This window comes from Cygnus atratus, chromosome 1 (assembly GCF_013377495.2).
Source record: "Cygnus atratus isolate AKBS03 ecotype Queensland, Australia chromosome 1, CAtr_DNAZoo_HiC_assembly, whole genome shotgun sequence".
In the NCBI taxonomy this organism is placed as follows: Eukaryota; Metazoa; Chordata; class Aves; order Anseriformes; family Anatidae; genus Cygnus; species Cygnus atratus.
In genome coordinates, this window is record NC_066362.1 from 56,807,149 (window position 1) to 56,830,602 (window position 23,454).

The 23,454-nt window shown below is 39.8% G+C and overlaps 1 protein-coding gene across 3 annotated transcripts in view; it reads left to right on the forward strand.

Moving 5' to 3' along the window:
* Positions 1 to 23,454, forward strand: part of LARGE1 (LARGE xylosyl- and glucuronyltransferase 1) — a 285,860-nt gene that overhangs the window by 230,563 nt on the left and 31,843 nt on the right. For 2 of the 3 annotated variants that reach the window (XM_035569241.2, XM_035569240.2), the window contains 3 exons: positions 5,165 to 5,277; positions 6,491 to 6,616; positions 16,444 to 16,599. In XM_035569241.2, coding sequence (XP_035425134.1) covers positions 5,165 to 5,277; positions 6,491 to 6,616; positions 16,444 to 16,599 — 395 coding nt within the window. The remainder of the gene's footprint in view (positions 1 to 5,164; positions 5,278 to 6,490; positions 6,617 to 16,443; positions 16,600 to 23,454) is intronic. The other variant, XM_035569242.2, reaches the window with a different exon arrangement.

Here is a 23,454-nt window from a genome sequence, read left to right on the forward strand (position 1 = left end):
GTTTATGCTTGATACTGTGGCTGAAGAGTAGAGTGCTGAGGAGCTGTAACCCAGCTGACTGCAAATTCCACCCTTAGCAAAACTGGCAATTTGGGCCCCGATCCAGTAAAGACATAGTTACATTCCTACCATTATGCAGTGTGACCACTTCCACTGATTTCAGGAATTAAAAAAAAAAAGAATAAATATTTGCAGGATTACTAAGCAGTTGGTGCTATCATGGCACTTCTCCTGGGTTAGCACAGCTACAAACCCCTTCCACAGCACGTAAAGCTGAACTGCGCGGTGCCAAATATGTTACATAATGCATGGCAGCTTGCTGTTGTTTGTACTGCCTTAAATCTCTGGATCAGTTATGTGTTGTAGTAAATTTCCATAATGTCAGCCCTAGCTAACGTTATTTCTTACAGCATCTAAGACTCACTGGCTTGATGTATGGTCTTTGGTATGCTGGCTAGGTGTTGTAAAATCCCAGTAATTATTTTAAAACTCACTGTTGCTTTATAATATATTTTAAACCACATCCTGCCTGTCTTTTCAGGTTTTGTAGTGGTGTCTGCTTGCTATCTAGATGGTTCACTGTTTAGTCTCAGTTGCAAGAAGAATTTTAAAACTCTTACAATGACAGACTCTGTGATGCTGCTCACATAATGTGGAATTGCATAAGTAGCTCACTAAAGCATCTTGTTCCACCTGAAAGAAACGGGCAAGGCAGTGCTTACAGATAATGATTTCTAAGAGTAGCTACACTCTTCCCCCTTCCCCTCAGCACTGAGGATTTTTTCAGCCACCTTAAAATGGTCATTCTTATAAATTGACTGAGTTTGAAAGCTTGTTCAGGTTCACTGTAACTTCTGTAAGTGATTCTGTTCTATGTTAAAATGTCGTTTATTACTTCCTTCTCTACTATAAATTCCTCTGTGAATTTCAGAAACAGCCATAGTCTGTGTTCCTGAAGCGAGAGGTGAGGCTGCTTGATAGCACTCCCAGGGAAATTGCTGATGTTGCTGAAAACTTTCAATTTACTATTTGGAAAAGCAAAATGAAATATTTTGTTCTGGAGCAGATTAACAAAAAAAAAAAAAGACTTTTGCTGAGATGGCATGAAGCACCTACTGAAACCATTGCATAGTCGAAGCGTTAGAAAGGCAAAACCTCTGATTCTGATTGAATTAAAAATGGAAAAGGACAAAAAATTGACACCAAAGCTTTGGTTAGACCCAAAATAAACCCTTCATTTTCCTTTTCATTTCATGAAACCATTTTCAACACGATTTTTAATTCGTATCACTTTTCAAGAGAAAAATATTGTTTTAGAATAAGTTATTTTTTAAAATGTTACAAACAAAAAAAATCAGTATTTCCAAACTGAAATGTACAGTCCAAAGATGTTCATGCAGGTTTTTTTCCCTGTTGTGTCCAATCTATTCACCAAATTCCCCTCCCCCCCCTTTTTTTTTCTGGGGTATGTATGTTTGTGTGTGTCCTGAAATTACCTTTTTGGAGAAACTCCTTTTTTGTTTGTTTGTTCTAGCAATTCAGAAGCTGTCAAATTTTGGTAGTTCAAACAAAGTCTCATCAAGCTAGGGGAGAAAATGCCATTCAAGTGAAAATTGGACTGTGGATGTATTCCACATGTTTAGTGATAAAGCTTTTTTTTTTTTTTTTCCCAAGAGCTCTTCAAGATATTTGCATCTCTGTGTATGCCTGAACTTTCTCCTCACAATAAGGAAAATGGGGTGTTCTATGGCCAATTATGGCCAATCACAGTTTGTTTAATAGTTGTGAGACATTTGGATTGCCACTTTTCTCTTTCTGTTTATTTCTTGCCAAGCTTTCCCTTTGCTTTCCTCAGGTAGGTTAGGGCAGTAAAATGCTGCACTCATCAAATGTGAGATGTCCCACTGCCTGGAGCCAGATGTTCATAAAATATTCCTTTGATTTTTTTTGTCTCCAGTCTCTTCCTCCCCCAGCCTAGCATTCCAGAGTAAGTCCCTTTTACCCTTACGTTCAGCTGCATGTCAACTTGAATTTAGTCTGAGATTTGAGTCAATTTGACTCTCAAGGCAGGGGCTCCTGAGGCAAATATTTCCCCTTCCATGTTTCAGACACTGCTCGCACATTAATTGCACAGAGTGGAGTTAGTTCATTTGCTATGTTTGCTTTTGGTAACAGAACAATATAGAAGTAAAAACACAATTCTCCCTTCTGAAGAAAAGGTACTTTTTCCTTTGCATGAACAATTTAAAAGTTTCCAACACATATGCTTTTTCTTTGCTTTTGCATTAAATAACACTCACTAATTGGGTGAATAGTATTAAATTTCCTCTTAGTAGAAATCTCTTATTCTCACTAATACTAATAAGTAAATATTTAAAATTGCTATAAATATCCTCCTGTAGTTACTTTTACAGCAGCAATAAATTAGAATTCCACAGCGTGAGAAGCCCTGAACAGAGACTGTGCAAAGGTGTTAAAGCCAAACTGTTAGGTGAATTAAAATAGAAATCACATCCAAATCAGTCTTGGCAATGGAGCATTTAAAGCTTGTGAATATTTTCAATAGCCACAACTGCATCATAATTTAATACATCCCCTATTACATGTATTCCAGTTTTTCCACCCCATCTGCCTCTTATTCTCTCAGCTGCTACTGTGATAGCCCCTCAGGACAGCATAATCTCTTTAGCTGCAACACCGTAATCTGCTGCTAGAATAAGAGTGGAAGACAAAAAAAAATGGAGTATACTGCACATACTAAAACATTTCCCCTTTTGCTCTTCAGATTGGAGGTTTAAGGAAGTTAAGGAAAAAAATCTTAACAAAAAATGTTTTATTGTCCATAAAATACAAAAACTATTACATTAGAGTTAACTGAATCTTACAGTTATTCTTTATTTTCCCTAATAAAGAGTTTCCTTTGCTATACTTCACTGTTGAAACAACGCTGACAGTTCTTGCCAACTGGAAAAAAATCCACTGCCAGAGCGGAGCTTATCCCACTTATTTTATTGCTGCAATGCAAGGAATCTGCTTCACATTGGTCTAGAATTTCAGACAATGCACAGTGGCCTTCATAGAAGCTAACGCATGCATTCTACGCATTCCAAACAGGCTTCAGTTATACTGGAGAGGAAACAAACACCTTGGCAGAAATGCATTACAGCATGTTGTGATGATGTGTCCCTTTCCAATCCAACAGCTGGAAGCAGAAAGGTTGACTGAAGATGAAAGGGGATCCCTCCAGCACAGGTTCCAGCATCCTTGCTAACCAGATGGACTGAATAGGAAACAGAAATAAAATAGGCCACGAAATCCACTGCCAGAAGAGGTTTTCTTTTTATTCATGGCAGTGATGGGCTTTACTAGAAAGGAATTTGCCATGTCGTAGAAACTGAAGATAGAAATGACCTGGAACCTCCTTTGTTCCATCCCAACCAGTGCTGGATCGTTCCATGTGTATTTACTAATCTTTGGGTAATCTAATTTTTAAAAACTCATGAAGTAATGCATTTTATCTGCCATTTTTTGGTTATGCCACCACAAAGGATTTAGGAGATTTTTTCCTAAATATTCAGGCTACATTTCCTTTCTCATTCTCATCACTTTTAGTTTTATCATCTTAGATTTCCTTGGGCAGCTTTTCCCAGTGCCTGCTTTTTGGCATTTCATATTCTTCTGTTTAGCTGTCCACGTTTCTCTACAGTTGTCATGATGTTTTGGAAGACCACTGGTTTCACATCACTTGCAGATGTCATTACTATTCCATTCACTCTCCCTTCCACTAACGAAGATGGGGAACAGCACAAAACCTATCATCACTCCTACTAGGTGCTTGCTGTCAACCTGCTAGGCTGCTGTTTATCATTACTCTTTCTTTGTGGTCCTTCAGCTTGTGTTCATTCTCCATGACAGTGCTTTTATCTAAGTCTTTCTGAATTAATTTTTCAAGTAAGATTTTCTAAGACCTTGCAGGAAAGGTTTTGCCAATGCTTCAGTCCAGCTTCACTGCTTCTGCTATTTTCCCTTCTTCCACACAAGGGATTTTGTCCAAACAAAAGCCAGCTGAGCTAGCTCGAATGCATGTTGAGCTATCCATTTTCCCCCTTCAGGTGTAACTTTCCAATCTGAGGATCCTGCTCTATGAACACTTGCTGCCTTAATGACAAGCACTCTCAAAGACTAACATGTAACAGGCACTGTTTACCATGATAATCTGTTATTCAGAAAAGTTTCAGGGATTCCAATCAGATGTCAGGTGACTAACAACTTACTAGGGGGAGTAAGGGCTGTGGCTTCATCCTTCACAGTATGTATTGCATCCTATGCAAAAAGTATTAAGGGTCAGGTTTCACCCCACACGCATTGAGTAAAATGTTGTGTATGAGTGACAAAATTCTGCTCGTCTCACCATAACCTTGGTTTCAGGCCAGATAGAAATTCATTTACACAGTGGGATTTTGCAAGAAGCAGATCTCTGGTCAGTGTAAATTTAGCAGGTCTCTGCTCAGTGTGAAGGTGGCGGAAATGAGCTCATACTAGATAGATCAGAATTGTCTCTACCTTTTCCCTGGAAGACAGTGACCCGACAGGATACTCTTTTCAAATCTGTAGCTTCTCGGAATAAGGAGTGAGGAGAATCACTTCTGACTGATAGGAGATTCCTTCTTTCTTACTTGTGTGATGTTGTCTAATTCTTTTTGGAATGATAAAGCCAGCATGAAGTTAATTTCCATCATATGAATCACCTATACAGGTTCATTTTGTGAGGAACAATCCCGATGCTAATTATGTCATAATGTAATCAGGTTTTAGCAATTAAGACTGCTAGAAATACGACATCCTTCTCTCAGTCCTCTTCCTTCCAGTTTCATTTCTCTTTGGCTACTTTATCCATCTTGCAAGAGTCTGCATGACCTAGCATTTGCCTGTATACCATTTCTTCTCTGTAGCCTCAAGGATTCATGAAAACTTTTTTCTTAGTGGTGTAGTAAAACCCGAAGGGTTTTTAGTCCTGTGTTAGCATAGGGTAAGGCCTGTAGTCTGTAGATCCCTGCTTATGTCCTTGCTTCAACTGCCATGAGTCAGCACATAGATGGGAAGGGCCTTGACTGGAAGATGGTATCACGTCCTCTCTTGTTCTCTGCACTGTGTTTTCCTTCAGGGGTTATCTTGCTGCTTCTCGATAAGTTACGGAAGATGAAATGGGAGCAGATGTGGAGACTCACAGCCGAGCGGGAGTTAATGAGCATGCTGTCCACTTCACTGGCTGACCAGGTGAGTAGGATACTGCAGGGTGATAGCATAACTGCTACTCCTTGGATTGTTGATAGTAAGAAGGGGAAAGGGGATGAGGTATGGGAAAAGGAGAGAAAAATGTTGTGCCTGCAGTCACCATTTGTTGAATCGTTGTGCCAGGGAAAGCGTGGAAGAGAGGAATAGAGATCTACTCATAAGGTTTCTCTTACTACACTGACATTTTTAGCTCCTAAGCACCAATGACTCATAAGATGGACAACTGGCATTTTCAAGCTTTAACTTTCTTTTCCTCTTTCTTTAATATAAAACCCTCCAGACATTTGAAGTCCAGACATACTATATCTTTTCCTACTGTTTTGTCTAAGCAGATTGTGGTTCTAAAAGTCTCTAGATGTTTCTTTACTGTTTCTGGCAGATAAGTTCCATGAGTCTTTAATGTATGCCTGGCCACAACACACCCGTGAAGACAAAAGTGCTGCTGTCTCCCAGCCACAGATGAGAAACTGAGGCTGAGAAAAGAAGTAGTGTGCCTACGCACAGAAATGCTTAATTACTCTCTGTGATTCCTGCCAACTCTCCATTTTAAATCCAGAAGCCCTGTTAATGTAGTACTTACTGGACCTGAACCAATAAGTCGTGCTCAACAGCTTGAGTGTATTAACTCAATGCAGCATCACATTTAGATATTTCTACTGCTCCTGAACTACATCTGGCTCATGATCAGTCACCACTAAGTAGGCACGGTGCTTACTGTACACATAGAGATGTACACATATGTAGAGTATCCTTGCAGGCTGATCCAAAGCTACTGAAGTTCATGAAAATGATTCCTGTTACTTCCATTTCATGCCCTTTATTGAGAAGTGATGCAGTACTTACTAACAGCAGTCATTTTGACATTTTCGGCATATTACTCCCCCTGGTGACTAGAAGAGAAACCATGTCTCCCACCTGCTGTACAAGGTACTTGTATTTGAAAACTTTGCTGGAGACCATTAGCTCTTTGTGTCATGAGGGAGAGCCTGTTCCTCTAGTTCAGATCTACCCATCGCTCCTTAGATTGATAAGCTTTCCTGGAAACAGAATTGTGAAGCAGAGTTCACAGAGTTCAGCTTGCATAACTGTTTGCATTTCTGCCTTGAGGGGGAGAAGGACAGTCAGTTCAGAGGGGCTGACATCACCCCACTGTAGAAACAACATACCCAACTGTTTCTCTCTTTCTGTCTGCTAGGATATCTTCAATGCAGTCATCAAGCAAAATCCCTTCCTTGTCTACCAGCTTCCATGTTTCTGGAATGTTCAGCTGTCTGATCACACTCGTTCTGAGCAGTGCTACAGAGATGTGTCTGACCTGAAGGTATGTTTTATGGGTAGTATACTTCAGTACAGATAATGCAGGGCACCACTCTGACAGAATGATGAAGCCCCTTAAATAGAAGGGGAAACAAGCAGATAGAGCTTATAAGGACACCCAAGCAATGGCAGTAAATGTGACTTCAGCTTTGTGCATTTTGACTGCTAGAAAAGTGAAAGGTGAATGCTGCTTTAGGGTTTGACAAGGTGTTAGACAAATGCATCCCCTTCTTGTGTTCCATGACTTGTCTATGCTGTCACCCATTACTTCTGAGCCATAGTTCCTACTGCTGTCCCAATTCTTAACTCTTCTTAGCCAAAGAACTCAAAATCTTCTTTTGTACTGGGCAAGTTTGAAATTCTTTAGTCAACATTGTTTAATGGAGTGAATTTCATAAAGAGGGTTAGGTGGACCCTAGCTAGAAATACATTAGCCAAAATGTAAATGCATGCACTTCACCCAGGCACACCACCATTCATTTTTGCAGGACGTGCTGAGTAGAAACCTATTAATTTAATAAAATGAAGCTATAGTATCAATTTAATAGCACATTTTTCACTATTGTCAAGTAGAATATAAAAGAAGGATGGATTTGAACTGATACGGGTGAATTAACATCAAGTGTGCTGTGGTCATTTTGAAAGGTAAGACTCAAATGTAGCAAGCATAGAGTTCAGAATTTAAGCTGATTAAGCTTCTACTAGGTGCAGAATAAGACAGGCTGGCTAAACGTCAGTAGATGCCATTAGGGCAGACTATTCAACATCAGAGTGTAGTAAATATTAAATAACTTCTGGCGATTCATTTCAAAATTCACTTAAAGTTCATATACTTCATTTTTGTTTTGAGAGAGTTCTAGAAAATTAGGTCTTTAAAAAAATCATGGAACCATAGAATAATTTGCAAGGGACCTCTGGACGCTATCCAACCCCCTCTCAAATCAGGACCAATTTAGATGAGGTTGCTCAGGGCCTTGTGCAGTTGAGTTTCAAATATCTCCAAAGACTGAGATCCACAACCTCCCTGGCCCCCCATTTCAGAGTTTTGACATCCTTATGGTGTATAGTATTTCCTTATATCTAACCAAATTTTCCATTTTAACAATTTGTGGAGTAATGGCAGAAGTGTTCAGTATGAACTTCATATACTAGATGAACACAGAAAAGCAGTCTCCCTGGACATATTGATTCTAAAACTTGGACTTTCCAAAAGACAGAAGATATACCATATGGGGTAACTGACCCGCAAAAATGGCCAGTATTGCTTGACTTTCATAGATAAAATATTTGCAACCAACTATTAAAGCATGGTCCACAGAAGACAACTTTTTAAATTAGCTCAGTATACTGATCAGTATATTGATCAATAAATGTTTTAGGACAGATGTTTGTAGGTCAGCATCCACATAGGGACTTAAAGCGTGATGGTCTTTTGCCTTGTCACAAGCTGCTGGTTGAAATTCTAGTTCTGTGCTCATGTTCAGAATCGTGTATGGAAGCAACTGCCAGGTGTCTGACAGCAATTGCCTGAAACAAAAGAGAGATGTGGTAGCAGGGAAAATGTTTTCTGAAAGATGAAATTTAGAAAAATATCTGGGAGATACCACAGTATTCCGTGAATTAGGGTCTTACATTAAATCATATAATGAGCTGAGACAGTCAGGGTGGGATTCAGTGCCAGGTTAAGACACGTACATTTGCATCAGCAAAAGATACTGATCTGTATTGAGTCAATTGAATTGTGCTACCCATCAGTGTTTTTAGAGAGTGGTTCAGCTCACCTCAGAGTACCCATCTGATGACTGATCAGGCAAATCATTCTTTGGACTCCAGTGATTGTACTGACTAACTCCCATCAGCTGTGGGACATCTAGCTCATATGTAAGACCTGTATGTTAGCATTTAACACAAGTGTCTTAAAAGTAAATTGAATCCTTTCTTCATTATTAAGATAATTGTTTATAATTATAAGTTAGGCTTGGTTGTTTATTTACTGTATACAGTATCACTTCAGCAGTTCCATTACAACATAGGCAATGAAGTCTAAGATGCAAAATATCTTCTACTGGCCTGAGTTACTTAACTCAGAAAGAGGTACAGACACACAAGCGATTTCTTCATCTGAACTGGACTTACGCTGCTAAAATTAGGCATATTCCCTAAGTACTGTGCTGAATTGGGGCTGAAATTCATCGCTTTGAAAGAGAGGCAGAGCCTTACCTAGTGCACGTAAGCCCCCCTGCTTTCAGTGAAGCTCTGCCCATAGTCAGCAGTTAATGAAGTGGTCCTCAGTCAGTACTGTTCAGTTCGGTTATACATTTTTTTGTTGTATGAAGAACTTTCAAGTTGAATTTGCATTACGAGAATTAGCATATTTCTAGTTCCAAAAAAAAAAACTGGTCTGGTTTGGTATGTGGTCTTCTCAAATAAGCAACAAATGTCATTAGCCCAAATTAGAAAATATGGTCTTAAAATCACCATAGTCGGTTTCCATGGCATTTAATATAAATGATATGACACAACATATTTGGCACATCCTGTATTTCATGGTAAGACTGGAATAAAAAACAAGGTAGGAGAAATAGTCAGGGGAAGAGGGAGAGAAAGACAGATTGTGAAGTTTGTACTGGAGGATTAAAAAGGATAGGATAGGAATGAAGGAAATGCAGGAAGAGATTTAAATTCCAAGGCGAAACTGACCAAGTCAAGTGTTCCTCAGTCAGATCAGACCGTATGCCACATGTCAGACTAAAAAGGCACTGATTTAATTCAATCTGGTCTCAAAGTCCATGGGATTTGAGGATTTGTCTTCTACACACAGCATTGTGTTAAATAAACTTAGACCCCCAGGTCTGGCTCCTGTTCAAGTGTGTGTGTGTATATATATGTATATATACACACACACTTTTCTTCTGCTTTGTTCACATCCATGCAAGCAGAGTCTGGCTAGCATGCTTTTTGGAGGTCTATGAAGCACTTGAATGTTTCATAGTACCTGAAGAGGATTCTAATCATTTTTTTCTCTCCTTATACTCCTCATTAAGCTGCATCTGTATCAATTTTATTGATTTTCTTTTAATTGTGTTAGAGAAGGTCAGATGTTTGACTACTGCTGATCTCTTGCAACAGCTAGGCAGCATACACAAATCTGGGAAGACTTGCATATGGGGATCTTTCAGAGGAAGCATAAGAAGAACAGAAATATAGCTAATCAAGTCTTGCATTGTTAGTGCGGACTAATTTTAAATCCATCTAACCCAACATCAAAATAAGACCACTTCAATATTTTTTCTTTTTTCTAAAGCTTTACTTACCTCCTTTGTCATACTGTATAGTGCTAAAGGACATACTGTACACAGCTAGGCTGATGTTTGTTGGTTTTGCTCTGCTATCTGTGACATATGGAACTACAACTTCAATAAAAAAATTACATATACAAAAATTTTCCTTTCCTCACCCCGATGGCACCTTTTTTAAAGATGCTTTGAATCAGTCAAGAATGACTAGAAATGAATAATTTAAACAGAAAACAAGAGCGGGTTAAGAGGAAGCAGATGCCCTTTAATTCTTGTTGCCGAATAAGCCAACTGCAGCCTCTAAAGACCAGAGGTGTTTCTTTTTGCATGGCATTTGTTACACCTTTGAGAAACACTCTAGAATTGCTGTTGAAGTCTGGCAAAAAGATATGGAAGTACATTGTTTGTAGGCATCCACTGTCTCTCCTATCTTATTTATTATTCATTCTCATTCACGTAGTCCACAGTGCCCACAATGCCGGTGGACGAGCATGTGCACTAGTGGCACAGCAGTGATCTGTCTGCAACTGAGATTCATTTATGTATTACTTTTCCTGGGTTGGCTCCTGTGTTTGCTTTCCTATTTTGGTTAATAGTTTGTTCTGTCTGTAAGGAAATCTCAATTAATGTGATTTGGCACAAACCAAATGGCAAGAAAAATCCTATGAAGGTAATGAATTGTGATGCCTCTGACAATGAATCATGACCTCATTTTATGAGTCAGTCATCAAGAGAAGTCTGGCTGTCAAGAGTACAGATGCTATTTACACACACAGGATGGGGTAATTCACAGTCGCAAAAAATTGGATGCTGGATTTTTTCAATGGAAATATATCAAATTATTAGAATTTACACCACCGCCCCCCAATAGGTAAGTGGTTTATGTCCTGTTGTGATTGTTTTTGAAGCTGGCTTTGAACACAGCTGATAGCAAATTAGCAGGTAGATATATAATTGGCCTCTTAAATTCCCCTTTCTGAAATTGTTTTATGTGATCCACTCTGCCTTCACTGGGAATGTCTTCCACACTAGAGCAACTTTGTAGGATTGCCAACAAAACTTTATACAGATTCTTGTTTATAACCCAAATACATCATTTCAGATCTGCCTCAAACGTGACCTACTGCACCTCTCTCTGTTCCAGTCCCTGAGCCACCCCATGCTGTCCAAGCACCTCAGCACTGATCTGCAGCAGCTCTGGCATTCTGCTGCCCTGCATCTTTTAATGCCAACCAAGGAAGAGCTACATTGAGAGGAGCAAAGGTCCAAGAGGGGTAAACATATCACTCCCATCAATGAACACCGCAGTCAGTAAGGTGATTCTGCTGTGCCAAAAAGGGAGCACAATGATATTATAGAGGTGTTTTAAGGGTGTTCCTGCAGGCAGGAGACCTCTTGTTAAGCATTGGTACAGGAGCTGGAGGGAGAGCTGCAAACCCTTTTGAGGGCAGACTGAGAACTTGTGAACTAGATATACAGATACTAGATAGGGACAGAGATTGTCAGCCAGTATAGGCAGTAACCTGGGGGCGGTAAAGTAATCCCTGGGACCATGGAAACTAAATGAGGCAGAACAGGGATTTGAATCCCACCTCTGAAAGCAGTGCCTGTATCTCTGGGCTGCTGGCTGAATCCTACTACTGAATCCTACTACTATACTTTACAAATATCACTCTGGAGCTCTGAAACCTCCCTGATGACATTTTTATAAAGCATTTGACCCTTTCTGACAAAATTATGTTGTTGAGGTTTTGGTTTGTTTTTTAATAAACTATTCATTTCTGATAAAAAGACAATTTAAGAATAAGGTTTCCAGACATCTCTAATCCAGACATCAATTACACAGGTAGTGCTTGTTTGCAGTGTGACTTTGCGCACGTTTAAACCAAACTTTTCAACAACATGTGCCTGAAAAAATACCTATTGAGATGGTATTACAGTGGCATATATAAGGGGCTGTTCTTTGCAGAGTTGCTGAACATTTTACTGGTGTTGAATTCAATGAGAACTGTCTGGTTGCCTAAATAAGGAACCTAGTTTTTAAGCAAGAAAGCTACCCATCTACAGAATATCACTTTTACTTATTTACCTAAAATAGCAATGTGCTTGTGGGCTTAATTAATATTTGTTCAGCACTTTGCAAAAATAAACCTCTTCAGGCTTAAATTTAGGCTTAATTTATTCTTACTTTTGCCCCTTCAGCCTGGAAGATAGGTAGAGAACCACAGGAAAGGACAGAAAAGAATATCCTATATTCTCTGATTTCCTAAGGGCTGAAGCAGATTATCAAGATCTATCTTTGGGTAAAAAATGGAAGGGATTGTGGTTAAGGAAACATTTGGGCAAATATTTTATTTGGAGAGAGCAGATGCTTTGAGGGAAAAATGGATAAGAGCACTTATAGAAATAATGTTGTGTTAGGTAGTTTATAGTTTAGTGGTTTGAACATTGTATTTGAAATACTTAATGTCTCCAAAGAGGACAATGTGGCTGGAAACTAAAGAGGTTTGCTGGGACTTCTGTTTTCAGTATATTTCTATGCAGGTAACTGACCTTAGAGCCCCCTTCTACCCTCTGCCTGCATATAACGTTCTGTTACCTTCCAGCTCAGAACCCATTGTCAGTCTATGAAACACCAACTGTGTCATCACTTGAGTGCTGTGAGTCAGAATCTGGTGAATAAATGGGAACTACCAATTCAATACGGTGTGTTTCACTAGGTCACAAATACATGGAAGTATTCCGGGAGGCTGGCTGAGTGTAATCAGTGAGAGGTAAGGGTTGCTGATTAAGTAGAATGGTACGAACAGAAATGTAGATAGTGCCAAGTTGCTTAATGATGACTAACCAAGTGTTAAATAGACGTGGAATTTTAAGTTCTGATCTTTCGGTACTTAAATAGCTAAATGAAGATTAAAGAGTGCGTTTTTCTTAGTTCTCAGGAGGCCTTGATCAGGAATGGGAAGGATCCATGGGACAGCCTGGAGGCTAGCACTGTTCTCGAAGTGTCCACCCAGATAATGTCACTGGTATTTCGTATGTTCCAGGTGCAATTTCCTCTGTAAGTCGAGAGAGCTTTGGAATAGCTAAGAAACTAAGGGGGAAAATAGAAGCAGAAATAAATGCAGTATTACAGTGCTATTCAGTCTTAGAAAGGGGATACTGTAGTAATGAGATTTTTAGTTCCTAGATGCTCTTTCTCTTTTTAATGTAGCTCAGTCTGCAAAAAGTGGATTCTGAGTTCGATTTTTTTTCTTCTGGTTTCCCTGTAGTCTCTTTCCAACTGATTTTTCTTTTTTCCCAATCAATTCATTGTTGCCCACAGTAAAGTTTCTAATGTAATGGCCTTAGCTTTACCTATGCAGGCTTCTGTCTTCATCATGTCACTGAGGCCTGTGACAGTCCATCCAAGGATGTCTTGGCCTGTACAACTTGTGGTGTGGCAGGAAACCAAATCTGACAGCTACAGTCAGAACTCAAGGTGAATTTGTAGTCTAACAGAAGTAAAATAAAAAATATAAAACATAGTCTTTGGATGTGGTGTTATATATCAATGGTTAAGAATCGTGTTGCCTTTTGAAACCTACTATTCTTTTTTTGTGCTTTCATGTATGACATAATATTTCTGAAATAAGGTTACATTTGAATAGCAGCCTGCTCTTTCACTAAACCTGTTTTGTGGTTTCCCTACCTCAGGTCATCCAGATGGTTGCATAGTTCCGTTATGTTCTCTAGCTGCACTGACGTGTACTGTCTTCCTTGATTAAAAAATCAGCTTTTCTGGGCAGTCATCAGCTGCATTCAGCTTTCTTCAGTTCACTTCAGGCTCCCTTGACATCTGTACACATACAGCATCCTGACACTTTTCAAATCTGATCAGATCTGAACCACCAGCTAGGCCCCTGACACTTCCCAGACTTTGTACATGCAACAGATTTGGAAGCAGAGCAGTGAACAGGCTCTGAGCTGACAACTGCAGTTGTCTGTCTTTGACATCGTCCCCCACGCAACTTGGTAGAGGCATCAACATCGGTACTTGGCTGCGATGGGACAGTGTGTGTGCACTGATGGGAAATGCCTGCAATGCTGGGGAGCCTGTCCTGTAACAGTTGTTGAGTTTATCATCGTTAGCCTCTTCTGTGATCGCAGTCCCTAGTGTGAGGGGTCAGAGGGCTCATTGGGGGCACAGGGTGCTCATGAAGACACCCAAAAGAACACTCATGAATCGTAGGTGCAATAGGGAAAATATATTGCATTTTTGCAGTGTTTAAAAAAAAAAAAAGCGTTTTTGTTCCATTTCCCATGTTTTCAGTGTTCTTTGATCCACTCTTAAAGAAGCACAAGTTACCAGCAGACTGACAATTTCCCTTCTATGCCTGCTTGAAAAAGTGCTTGCTAGCACCCTGTAAAACTGTGTAGCAGCCCTTTAAGTACCTTCAGTCCTGTTCTCCTATTATGCTAGCTTGTTTCCCTGAGGTAGGATTCAGTCACTGAGATCTTTTTGCATACATTTTGGACCTGGTGCTTAGGGACTTGGTTTAGTGGGTGACATTGGTGGGTAGGGGGATGGTTGGACCGGATAATCATTAAGGTCTTTTCTAACCTTAATGATTATATGATTCTATGCCTTTGCTGCATTTAAATTAAATGGGTAAATATGTCAAGTTCTTTTCAAAGAACGTAAGTCTTGAAGATGCACTTTTCAATGGGGAAGATCTGTCACCTTGAGTATATGCCGTGTCCTAGCAATTTTGGCTAATGCCCTTTTGTTTCCGTGTTGTTTTATATTTTCTGCAAATATTGCAGCAACATATTTCACAGCTAAGCTACACTTTTGAATATGTGAACAAATGTAAAAGCAGCAAAGAATGTAGCATCATGTGGGAAAAATATAGCAAATATTTTTGTACAAATGATTTCCAAAATTTATAATGTGTAGATGCATCATGAACTTGATTTAACATGTTCCTGTAATTGGAAAAAGTTATTTGCCTATTTCTGAAATGATCTTACTTCTCTATACTTGCTTTTCTGTAACTTGTATTTATGGCTTTTTGACATCCTAGTAACTTTTTTTTCTCTCCCCTCCCCTCCCCTCCCCTCCCCTCCCCTCCCCTCCCCTTCTTCTCTTTTTACTTTTATCTTCTTTTCTTTCCCTTTCCCTTTTTCCTTTCTTTACTTTTTCCTTCCCTTCCCTTCCCTTTTTTTTTCTTTTCTTTTCTTTTGGGGGGTGGGGGTGGGGGAGAATATACTCAGTGGAAAGGCTGTCTTGTTTGCTGAAATTAGTACTGGAAAAGTTCAGGCGATGTCCTGTTCTTTCCTCCTGTGGCTTACTCATTCAGAAGCAGAGAGGGTGATTTAAGAGGGCTCCCTGTTCCTGCGGAGCTGTGCTGCTGACACCGAGAGGACTGGGCTCATCTGCTCAGGGCTGCTTCTGTCCGCTCCCTGCCACAAATGCAATGTGCAGAGCAAAGCTTACCACCCCACCGGCTCAGCAGCTGGCATTGCAGCTCCGTGGCTCTGTGTGTGAGTGACTCGGTGCCTTCACGCAATTCACTTAATGCATTCAGAGAACCTCCAGAACTCCTCACTTGGAAATGTTCCCAAGGGAGACTTTTTTTTTTTTTTTTAATTTCTTTAGAAGTCACAGGAATAAAACTGAATACAAAGCACTTGGTTGTTGGTTGTTTTGTTTTTCTTATGCCTAAAATATAGCCTCTATAAAATGAAATCATTCCTGCAAGCCACTTTTGGCTCCTTGATAGTTTTTCCTTAGGGCCCCATTCTCGTTCACACTGCCAGGGAGCAGTGCAAAGTCGCCTGGATGTAAATGAGAATCAGGCCCTTTATGTCAGCATTAGAGTTAAATCTAGGCCAGTGTGAGAGTCATCTCCCATTAGTAGAGGCTAAATACCTGCTAGAAATAGGAATTCAAGGGGTGAAGCATTGTGCTGCACCACTATGTTGTATAATGCAACTGAGATCAGTCTTGTTTAAATGAAGCAGTGGAGAAAAGGGAGGTCAGATTAAATTCAGTCCTTTTTGAAGGGTGTACATAGATACAGGAATTCATTTGAGGCTTTTTCTCCTTAGTGTCTAACAAGAGAAGAGTCTGCCTGGCCTGAAACAGTGAATCAATCAGTCATATGGAAATCTGAGATTAATGCTTAATATTAACATCCCTGAATCCCTCATAATGCCACCCTTTTCAAAAGAGCCTATAACTGTAGGGTCTGTCATTAGACCAGTGGCAGCATTTAGGAGGTGCTGTATCACAAACTTGAGCAGCACCCCAACTCACATGTACAAGTTATGCTATGGACAGGTTTAAAAGAGCATCATCTGTACAGTATGCAGTCACTTGTGAAAGACATGATGAAGCTGTCCAGATAAAAAGACAGAAGGAAGTCGGTGTAGTTCTGGGGTTGTTTTTTTTTGTTTTAAGAGGGCAGTAAACTAAACACACACAAAAATGGGGGATAAAGCAAATCTGTGTTCTAACAGCAGGATGTGTTTTCTCTTTTTTCCCTCTGAGGTGATTCACTGGAACTCACCAAAGAAGCTGCGAGTGAAAAACAAGCACGTGGAGTTTTTTCGCAACCTCTACCTGACATTCCTAGAATATGATGGGAACTTGCTGAGACGGGAACTCTTTGGCTGCCCCAGTGAGGCAGACATTAACAGTGAAAACGTAAGTGGTATGTTTAGGGCTTGAAGATTTTAAAGGGTGTTTCATACAAGGCACAGGCTACTTGAAAACTTGGAGAATTGGCGGTGCTGGTAGGGACTCAGGAGAATTGAGGTCAGTGCTCAGATTCCAAGAGTGATGCTGTGCAAATCATTTAATCTCTTTGTGCCTCAGATCCTTGCCTGTAAAACTGACATACTAATCCTGCCTTTCCCCTCTTTTGTTTTTGGTTTGTGTTTTTTTTGGCTGCCTTGCTTTTTAAAAATCCCCAACAAAGGTAAGATTGCAAATTGAAAATGAGGATTCGGGCTCTTAATTCCATTAGGCAATTCTGCAAGTCTCACCCTTAGACCTAAAACTTTCCAGGGGAAATGATTGTTTCTTGCTGTCTGTTTGTTCAGCGTAAGATGATGTTGACTTTGGCTAGTAGATACTAATGCACAAATAATGAAGAGAAAATGAAAATATCAAGACTGCTGGATTAGATCTATGAGTTTTTTGCCATACTGCAAACTAAGAATGAGTTAATACTTCATAGTACGCACGGGCTGTGAGACTGCAGTTTTTTTCTGCCCTGCCTCTAACAAAGCACAGCAGCAGTTATGTGTATCTGCATAAAATTTGCAATCAGAACCTTTCAGATGAAGTAAATCCTTTGAAAATGGTTGAAATCAAGGATGTTTACATACAGATGTTCTTATGTGTGTGTGCCTTAGTACATATAGTTCCAATGTAAAAAACTGTTAATTGAAACACTTACTCACAGATGTGTACAAATTCCTTGTGTATAATGTGGTCTCTGGAGATTTCTAGACCAAGTATCAATTTTGGCTACATAGTCTGAAAGGAAATACAAAGGAAGCTGTAACCTTTTATGTTATCTTCAGGAAAGAAAACTACATAATTATCTAAAATATACAAAATTCTCTATATAAAAATAAATAAAGCAACGCCGGTATCATATACACATTAGCAGTTAAAAGATAATCAATAGCATCATTGAGGCTTGTAGTGTTTCCATTTAGTCTGTGGATGAAATGACCACAGGAGATGCCATCCCCAATTTTCTGACTTCAGCACTCAGATATTGGATAGGTATATTCTAGCCCAAGGCATGGCTTCCCAGATACTCACTCAACCTTACCACTGTCTTCTGAAAGAGGTGGGGAAACGATGAAAAAATGTAGTTAAACATTAACTCGAGGAGACTGAAGCAGAGACAAAAGAAAGAGAGAGAGTGCACAGCAAGAGTGAAAGCACATGCAGAAAGAAAATCCTCTGCAAGAGTGAGGGGCTTTTAGAGAATCAAGTGAACTGAATGTGATAAAAGAACACTAAGAGGCAGATGGTCAGAGACATCAGTACGATAGATGGAGTAGGGGATAGGAAGAGAAAAGGGAAGAGAGATGTTGAAAAAAAAAAAGACAAAATAAAACACATCTTCTTTATCACGCTTTAAGAATGCACTTTAAAATTATTCTGAATTTGCAGTTGTGTGGGTTTGAAGAGCAGGAATGCAGCCACAGACTTGTTGCTATATTTTCCAGATCTCTGTAAGTCCTTAATAAACAGATTTATTCCAGATGACAAGTTGTTGGGGAGCTGTGCACACTGAATGCAAGTTCTTGCTGCTGAAAATGGCAGTCGTGAAAGTTAAAATGGCTCATTTTATTGAACTTGTATCTGGTTGACAGACACTGGAAATGACTAACTCTTCAAGCCTGTTTCTTATTCAAGACAAGTAGAACGCAATATGGTGTATGGTATGGCTTGTGTCTGAAAAGGAAACGTAATGCATTCTTCCATTTATAAATTAAAAAAAAAAAAGATACTGGAAAAGAATGAGCTAGACATACAAAAATACATGAGTCTTAACTTGCCAACAGAAACCAAAAAGTTAACAGCCTTCTATCAAAACAACTTGATATAGAAAAAATCTTAACTTTGGATAGCTTAAGATAGCTTACTTAGGAGAAGACATTGTTATTAATTAGTTACCGTTCATGTAAGCTCTGCTGGAAAATTGACTATGTCCTTTTTATTGTAGAATACAAAAAGCTAGTTTCAGCTTTGATGTTATGAGGCCTTAAGAATAGGATTATTATGAAAACCTCTCTCTCTCTTTCTCTCTTTCTCTCTCTGTCGCTCTCTCTGCTGTAGCACACACAGTGTCACAGGTGTCCTATTAAAATACAGTACATTCCAATGATCTGTTGCAGGATAATCTTCAGAAGCAGAGCATCTTGTAAGGTGAGCAGGGAGCCACAGTTTGTCATCCCTTCCAGAACAAGAACTAGGGGGCATGAAGAGAAAATAGCGAGTAGCAGGTTCAAAACAAAGGAAGACATTTCACCCAAGATGTAACAAAGCTTTGAACAGGACGTAATGTTGCTAAAAATACATACATGTTCAAAAAGTGCCTGTTCGTGGAAAGAAAGTCAGTCAGGAGCTGTTAGGCTTTGGTGCAGGAAGTTCTTAAACCCAAGTTCAGGACTAGGAGACCGTTCTGAGGAAACATCGTCGTACACTTGCACTGCTTTTGTACTACTCGCTAGGCTGCCAGCTCGCAGCTGGAGATGGGATGCTGGGCTATATGGACCTTTAGTCAGCCAAGGCAGCCATACGTTTCCATTAGGATTCTTAAGCATATATAGTACATAAAAGGCTACAATTTTTGCAAGGTCAAGTATGTATAAGGTAGGAATTGCTATTTGATTTATGCTATAGCTGTTATTTTTCCGTTCTTCTCTGAATTGAGACTAGCAGCCCCAAAACACAATTGGGTTTTATTGTGCTAGGCATTGTATATGTGTAAAAGATCCTCCTTCAGCTGACTACGCTTCTCTGCACTGTAGACCAGTGGACAAAATGCTGGAATAGCTCCACTTGTTTTATAATCAGAGAAAATTACTAAGCACTAAATCCTCCGAGCCCTGTTGTGGAAGAAGCAGTGGCTTGTTATGGGGCTGTCACTCATAATCTGTCTGTGGCAGAATTTACCCTTAAGGTCTTTTTCCAATGTGCCAGCCATTGCAACTCTGCAGTTTAATATTTGTAATGATGCTTTATTTGGAATGCAACCTGTAATTAAGGAATTTCATTTGTAATGCAAATATCTGTGAAATGTAAAAAGAAGTGTGGCAATGGGTACCATTGGGCTGGTTCTGTTGCTCTAAGGCCTTTTATGCTTCTCATTAGTACTGAGATGTCCTTAAAATGAATGTAAATTACACGTTTTCTTTTTTTAAGGACTCTTTACAGTGCCAGAGAGATATAAAGGGGCATTAGTTTAAAACATAATCAGATGTTACATTAAGCTGTCACTCTTTCTCTGTGTATGTATGTGCATGTGTGTATGCTTACATATATATATGTCTGTATATATGCAGATGGATTAATATTTTCTTTTCTTTTTTTTAATGTTTGCTAAGGAAGTATAATACCACAGACTGAATTTCAAGAGGTCTAAATAAAGGCAGTCTGGGGATCCTATACCACATAGTGCTGATCTAGGCGGTTGCTGATCTTCAGCTGTACCAAACTGCACTGTTAATAGGTTCCAAAAAGTTACCAACAGGAATGAACAGAACAGATAGGGCTTTCAAAATCAAATACTGGAGGCAAAGAAATGCAGACTGAAAAATTTGGAGGTGCTGAGGTAATTTTTCTGTTAATGTAAAAGTGGTTATGTGTATGTCTATGTGTACACACGTTTCATCCTTCCATTGAAATACTTAACCTGAAAGACACTGTTGCAGGGACAGACTGTAGATGGGGGCCTGGCACATGCTCCTTGCCACAGAGCAGTACTGTAAGTCCCCTTCATTCAGGATGTACTAAAATGAGATTACACAGAGCTGGCTCTTCTCTGCAAAGTGGTATTACAATCACCCCTTTGCCTTTTGTGCAGAGTCTGGATAGGAAATACAAACGTGAAATTCAGAATATGAACCAAATCCTCCTGTAAACACCATCATTGACTCAAGCAGCCTTTGAAGCCAGTCCTCAGTCACTCCATCCTACTGTTCCATGCTATTTCCCTTTCTCATTCCTTTTTTATTTTGATACAAGATTTTGATAGAAGATTTTAGGGAAACCCTCCAATTTAAATGTTTTCTATTGTCTTTTAATTGTTATGTACAGCATTTCATTCCAAAGGACCTACTGCAGCATCTAAAAGACTTAAACAGGATCTTCTGTCTACAGGTCTGTAGTTGCACTATGAGATAGATACTTTAAGTCTGATTTTAGCACACAGGGGCACACACTCAACCTTTTAGCATTCTCATAAAACTCGTTTCCTGCAGACAGCTTCTCACCAGGTGCTTCTGCCAAAGCATTAAATCTGAAGGTTGAATGGGGTGTCCCCTATTAGTGAAGGCTGTGTCCTGATCCAAAGCCCAGAGCAAGATCAGTGGGAGCTTTATCACTGACTTCACTCAGTTTTGGAAGAAGAGAGCAGATTCCCCTTAGAGAAGACTTCTCAGAAAAAGGAAAAAAAAAAAAAAAGAAAGAAAAATTCTCCCCAGATTTCCACCATTTTTTTTTCTTTTCCCATTCATCAACACAAAGAAACAATGTAAAAAGATCTAGTTTTCCTGGGAAAATACTTGCTTAGGTGTATATTTACTTCCTAAATGTCTTTTTACTAATTTACTTTTTCTGTACAAAACCAGAGATTTTTAGTATTAGCAAATGGCTGTGCATTCCACCTAGTAATATCCACCAGAAGGGCAGGAAATTGATGTGCCACGTAGCATAAATTCTATTCTCAAATTTAGCAATTTCTGAATATCTAAAAGTGGATTGCAAAGGGAGCTTCTGAGTCGGTAACAAGAATCAGACTGATGCTGTGAGTACCCTTTGCTCCTGCAGGATTTCAGAATACTGCATCATCAGTAGGACTGAGATTTAAAAGTACTATTTTGTCATGACATAGTCTTTCTCTAGTAATAACAGATGGTTTATGGCAGTTTTGATGGGAAATCCTGACTTCCCCAGCTGTGTAGTTTCTATTATTAAAACTGTTACTGTTATTATTATTAAATGCTGAGCTGGTAGCACATCCTTTTAGTTGCCTGAAACTTCCGATTAGATTGCTTTCAGCTGCTTACAGTACTGCTAGATGGGGGAACTGTGAACTATGTTTCTCTTTGCCATGCTTGTATGCCTCCTTTTTTCTTCTCTCTGATTTGATTTTTTTTTTTTAAGGGAAGAATGGGAAAAAAGCTTGGGGGGGACTGCCCACACTGCAAGCTCTAATGACTTCTTCATGGATATACTGCTTACCTCAGAGAAGGAGCTGACATTTAGCAAGAGTGACTTTGGGGCCAGGAATGTGTCTTTTGCCAGGCTGGTGAAAATTTATGCAAATTATAGGGCTGAAAAATCCCACTATAATTTACACATCTTCAGCAGTGCTTTGTTTGACTTTGAGGAGTCTCAGGATCTCTGGAGACTCCTTTGGAGTGTGCATGGATACGTCTGATCAGACTGTATATTTGCCAGTGCCACCAAAGAATTGAGCATGCTGCAGGCGGGGGACCAGGACAAAATGGGCATTTTCTGTGACTGTTTCTCCTGAATGCTCTGGGCCTTTCTGTCTGACTGGACAGGAGAGCTAGGAGCAGGAACCTGCTTGGTCTCTGTTCTGAGAGAGATAAGTTTCCCTCACTGCTGTCCAGACAATATGGAGGAGAAAAAATCCCCATTCACATATGAAAGGGATAAAAACATAGAATGGCCTTTGTTGGAAGGGACCTCAAAGATCATCTAGTTCCAACTCCCATGCCATAGACAGGGATGCCACCCACTAGATCAGGTTGCTCAGGGCCTCATCTAACCTGGCTTTGAACACCTCCAGGGATGGGGCAAAAAGCCCCATCAAAAAAGCCAGGGAATAAAAGCCAGGTCAAAGGCTGAAAAGGAAAAGAAGCCTGGACAGAGGTTCTGGAGAGCGAGAGTGTTTGGGGCAGGAAGAGGAAAGGACTGCTGGGTGCCTGTAGGAACAGACTGTTGGCAGACTACTTGATGTTACGAGGCCTGGTTGCGCTAGAGAATGGGCAGGGTCTCACTCAGCAAATTTTGACCATAAAACTTGCTACACAAGAAGGAACAATCCGGGGAAACAAAAGCAGGGAGACCAACCTGTCAAAGCACTGTGGTACAAGGGTGGGCTGGAAATAAGCTCTGCCAAGAAAGTGTGTCAGGAACCTGGGAAGGAAATGCAGAGAAGTACCAAGGTCTCACAGCTGCAGCTGAGGTCAAGAGGAGTTGTGCTTCATTTGTACAGAAATGTCTATGATGGTATGCATGCCAAGAACTTGGGTGCTTAATTGTGTTGATTATTCACAGTAACGATAAGCCATTATTTCAGTTTCACAAGAATATTGTCTATTCATATACTACAACAAAATTCTTCTTGTTAAGTAGGCTTTTTCAGACACTATCCTTCTCGTTGTCCCAAGCACCGCTTTGTTTCACAGATGGCTCAGTTTGACCCATAGCAAATGTACAAAATTTTATGGCATGGGAGGAATAAGGATTTAATTGACATGGGATTAGCCTGGTTTTTATTACTAATCACTGGAGAAGCAAGAATTACGTTATGTAGGTCATTCCAAACAAGACTCGGTAAATGCTTTTTCCTCCTTACATCATCTGTTTTGTTTATGCCATCCTAAAGGCAGCAGTTAATTTAATTTTTAACTTTAAAAGTGCTAAACGCTGCAGCACAATTGCCTGCTGGTGGGAACTGGGGCAGCTACACAGGAGGAAACAAAACTGCTGCATTTTATAGCCAGATTGTAGTTTCATCCTGGGCTGGTGTTATTTTTCATCTGTCTCGGTGGCTAAGCC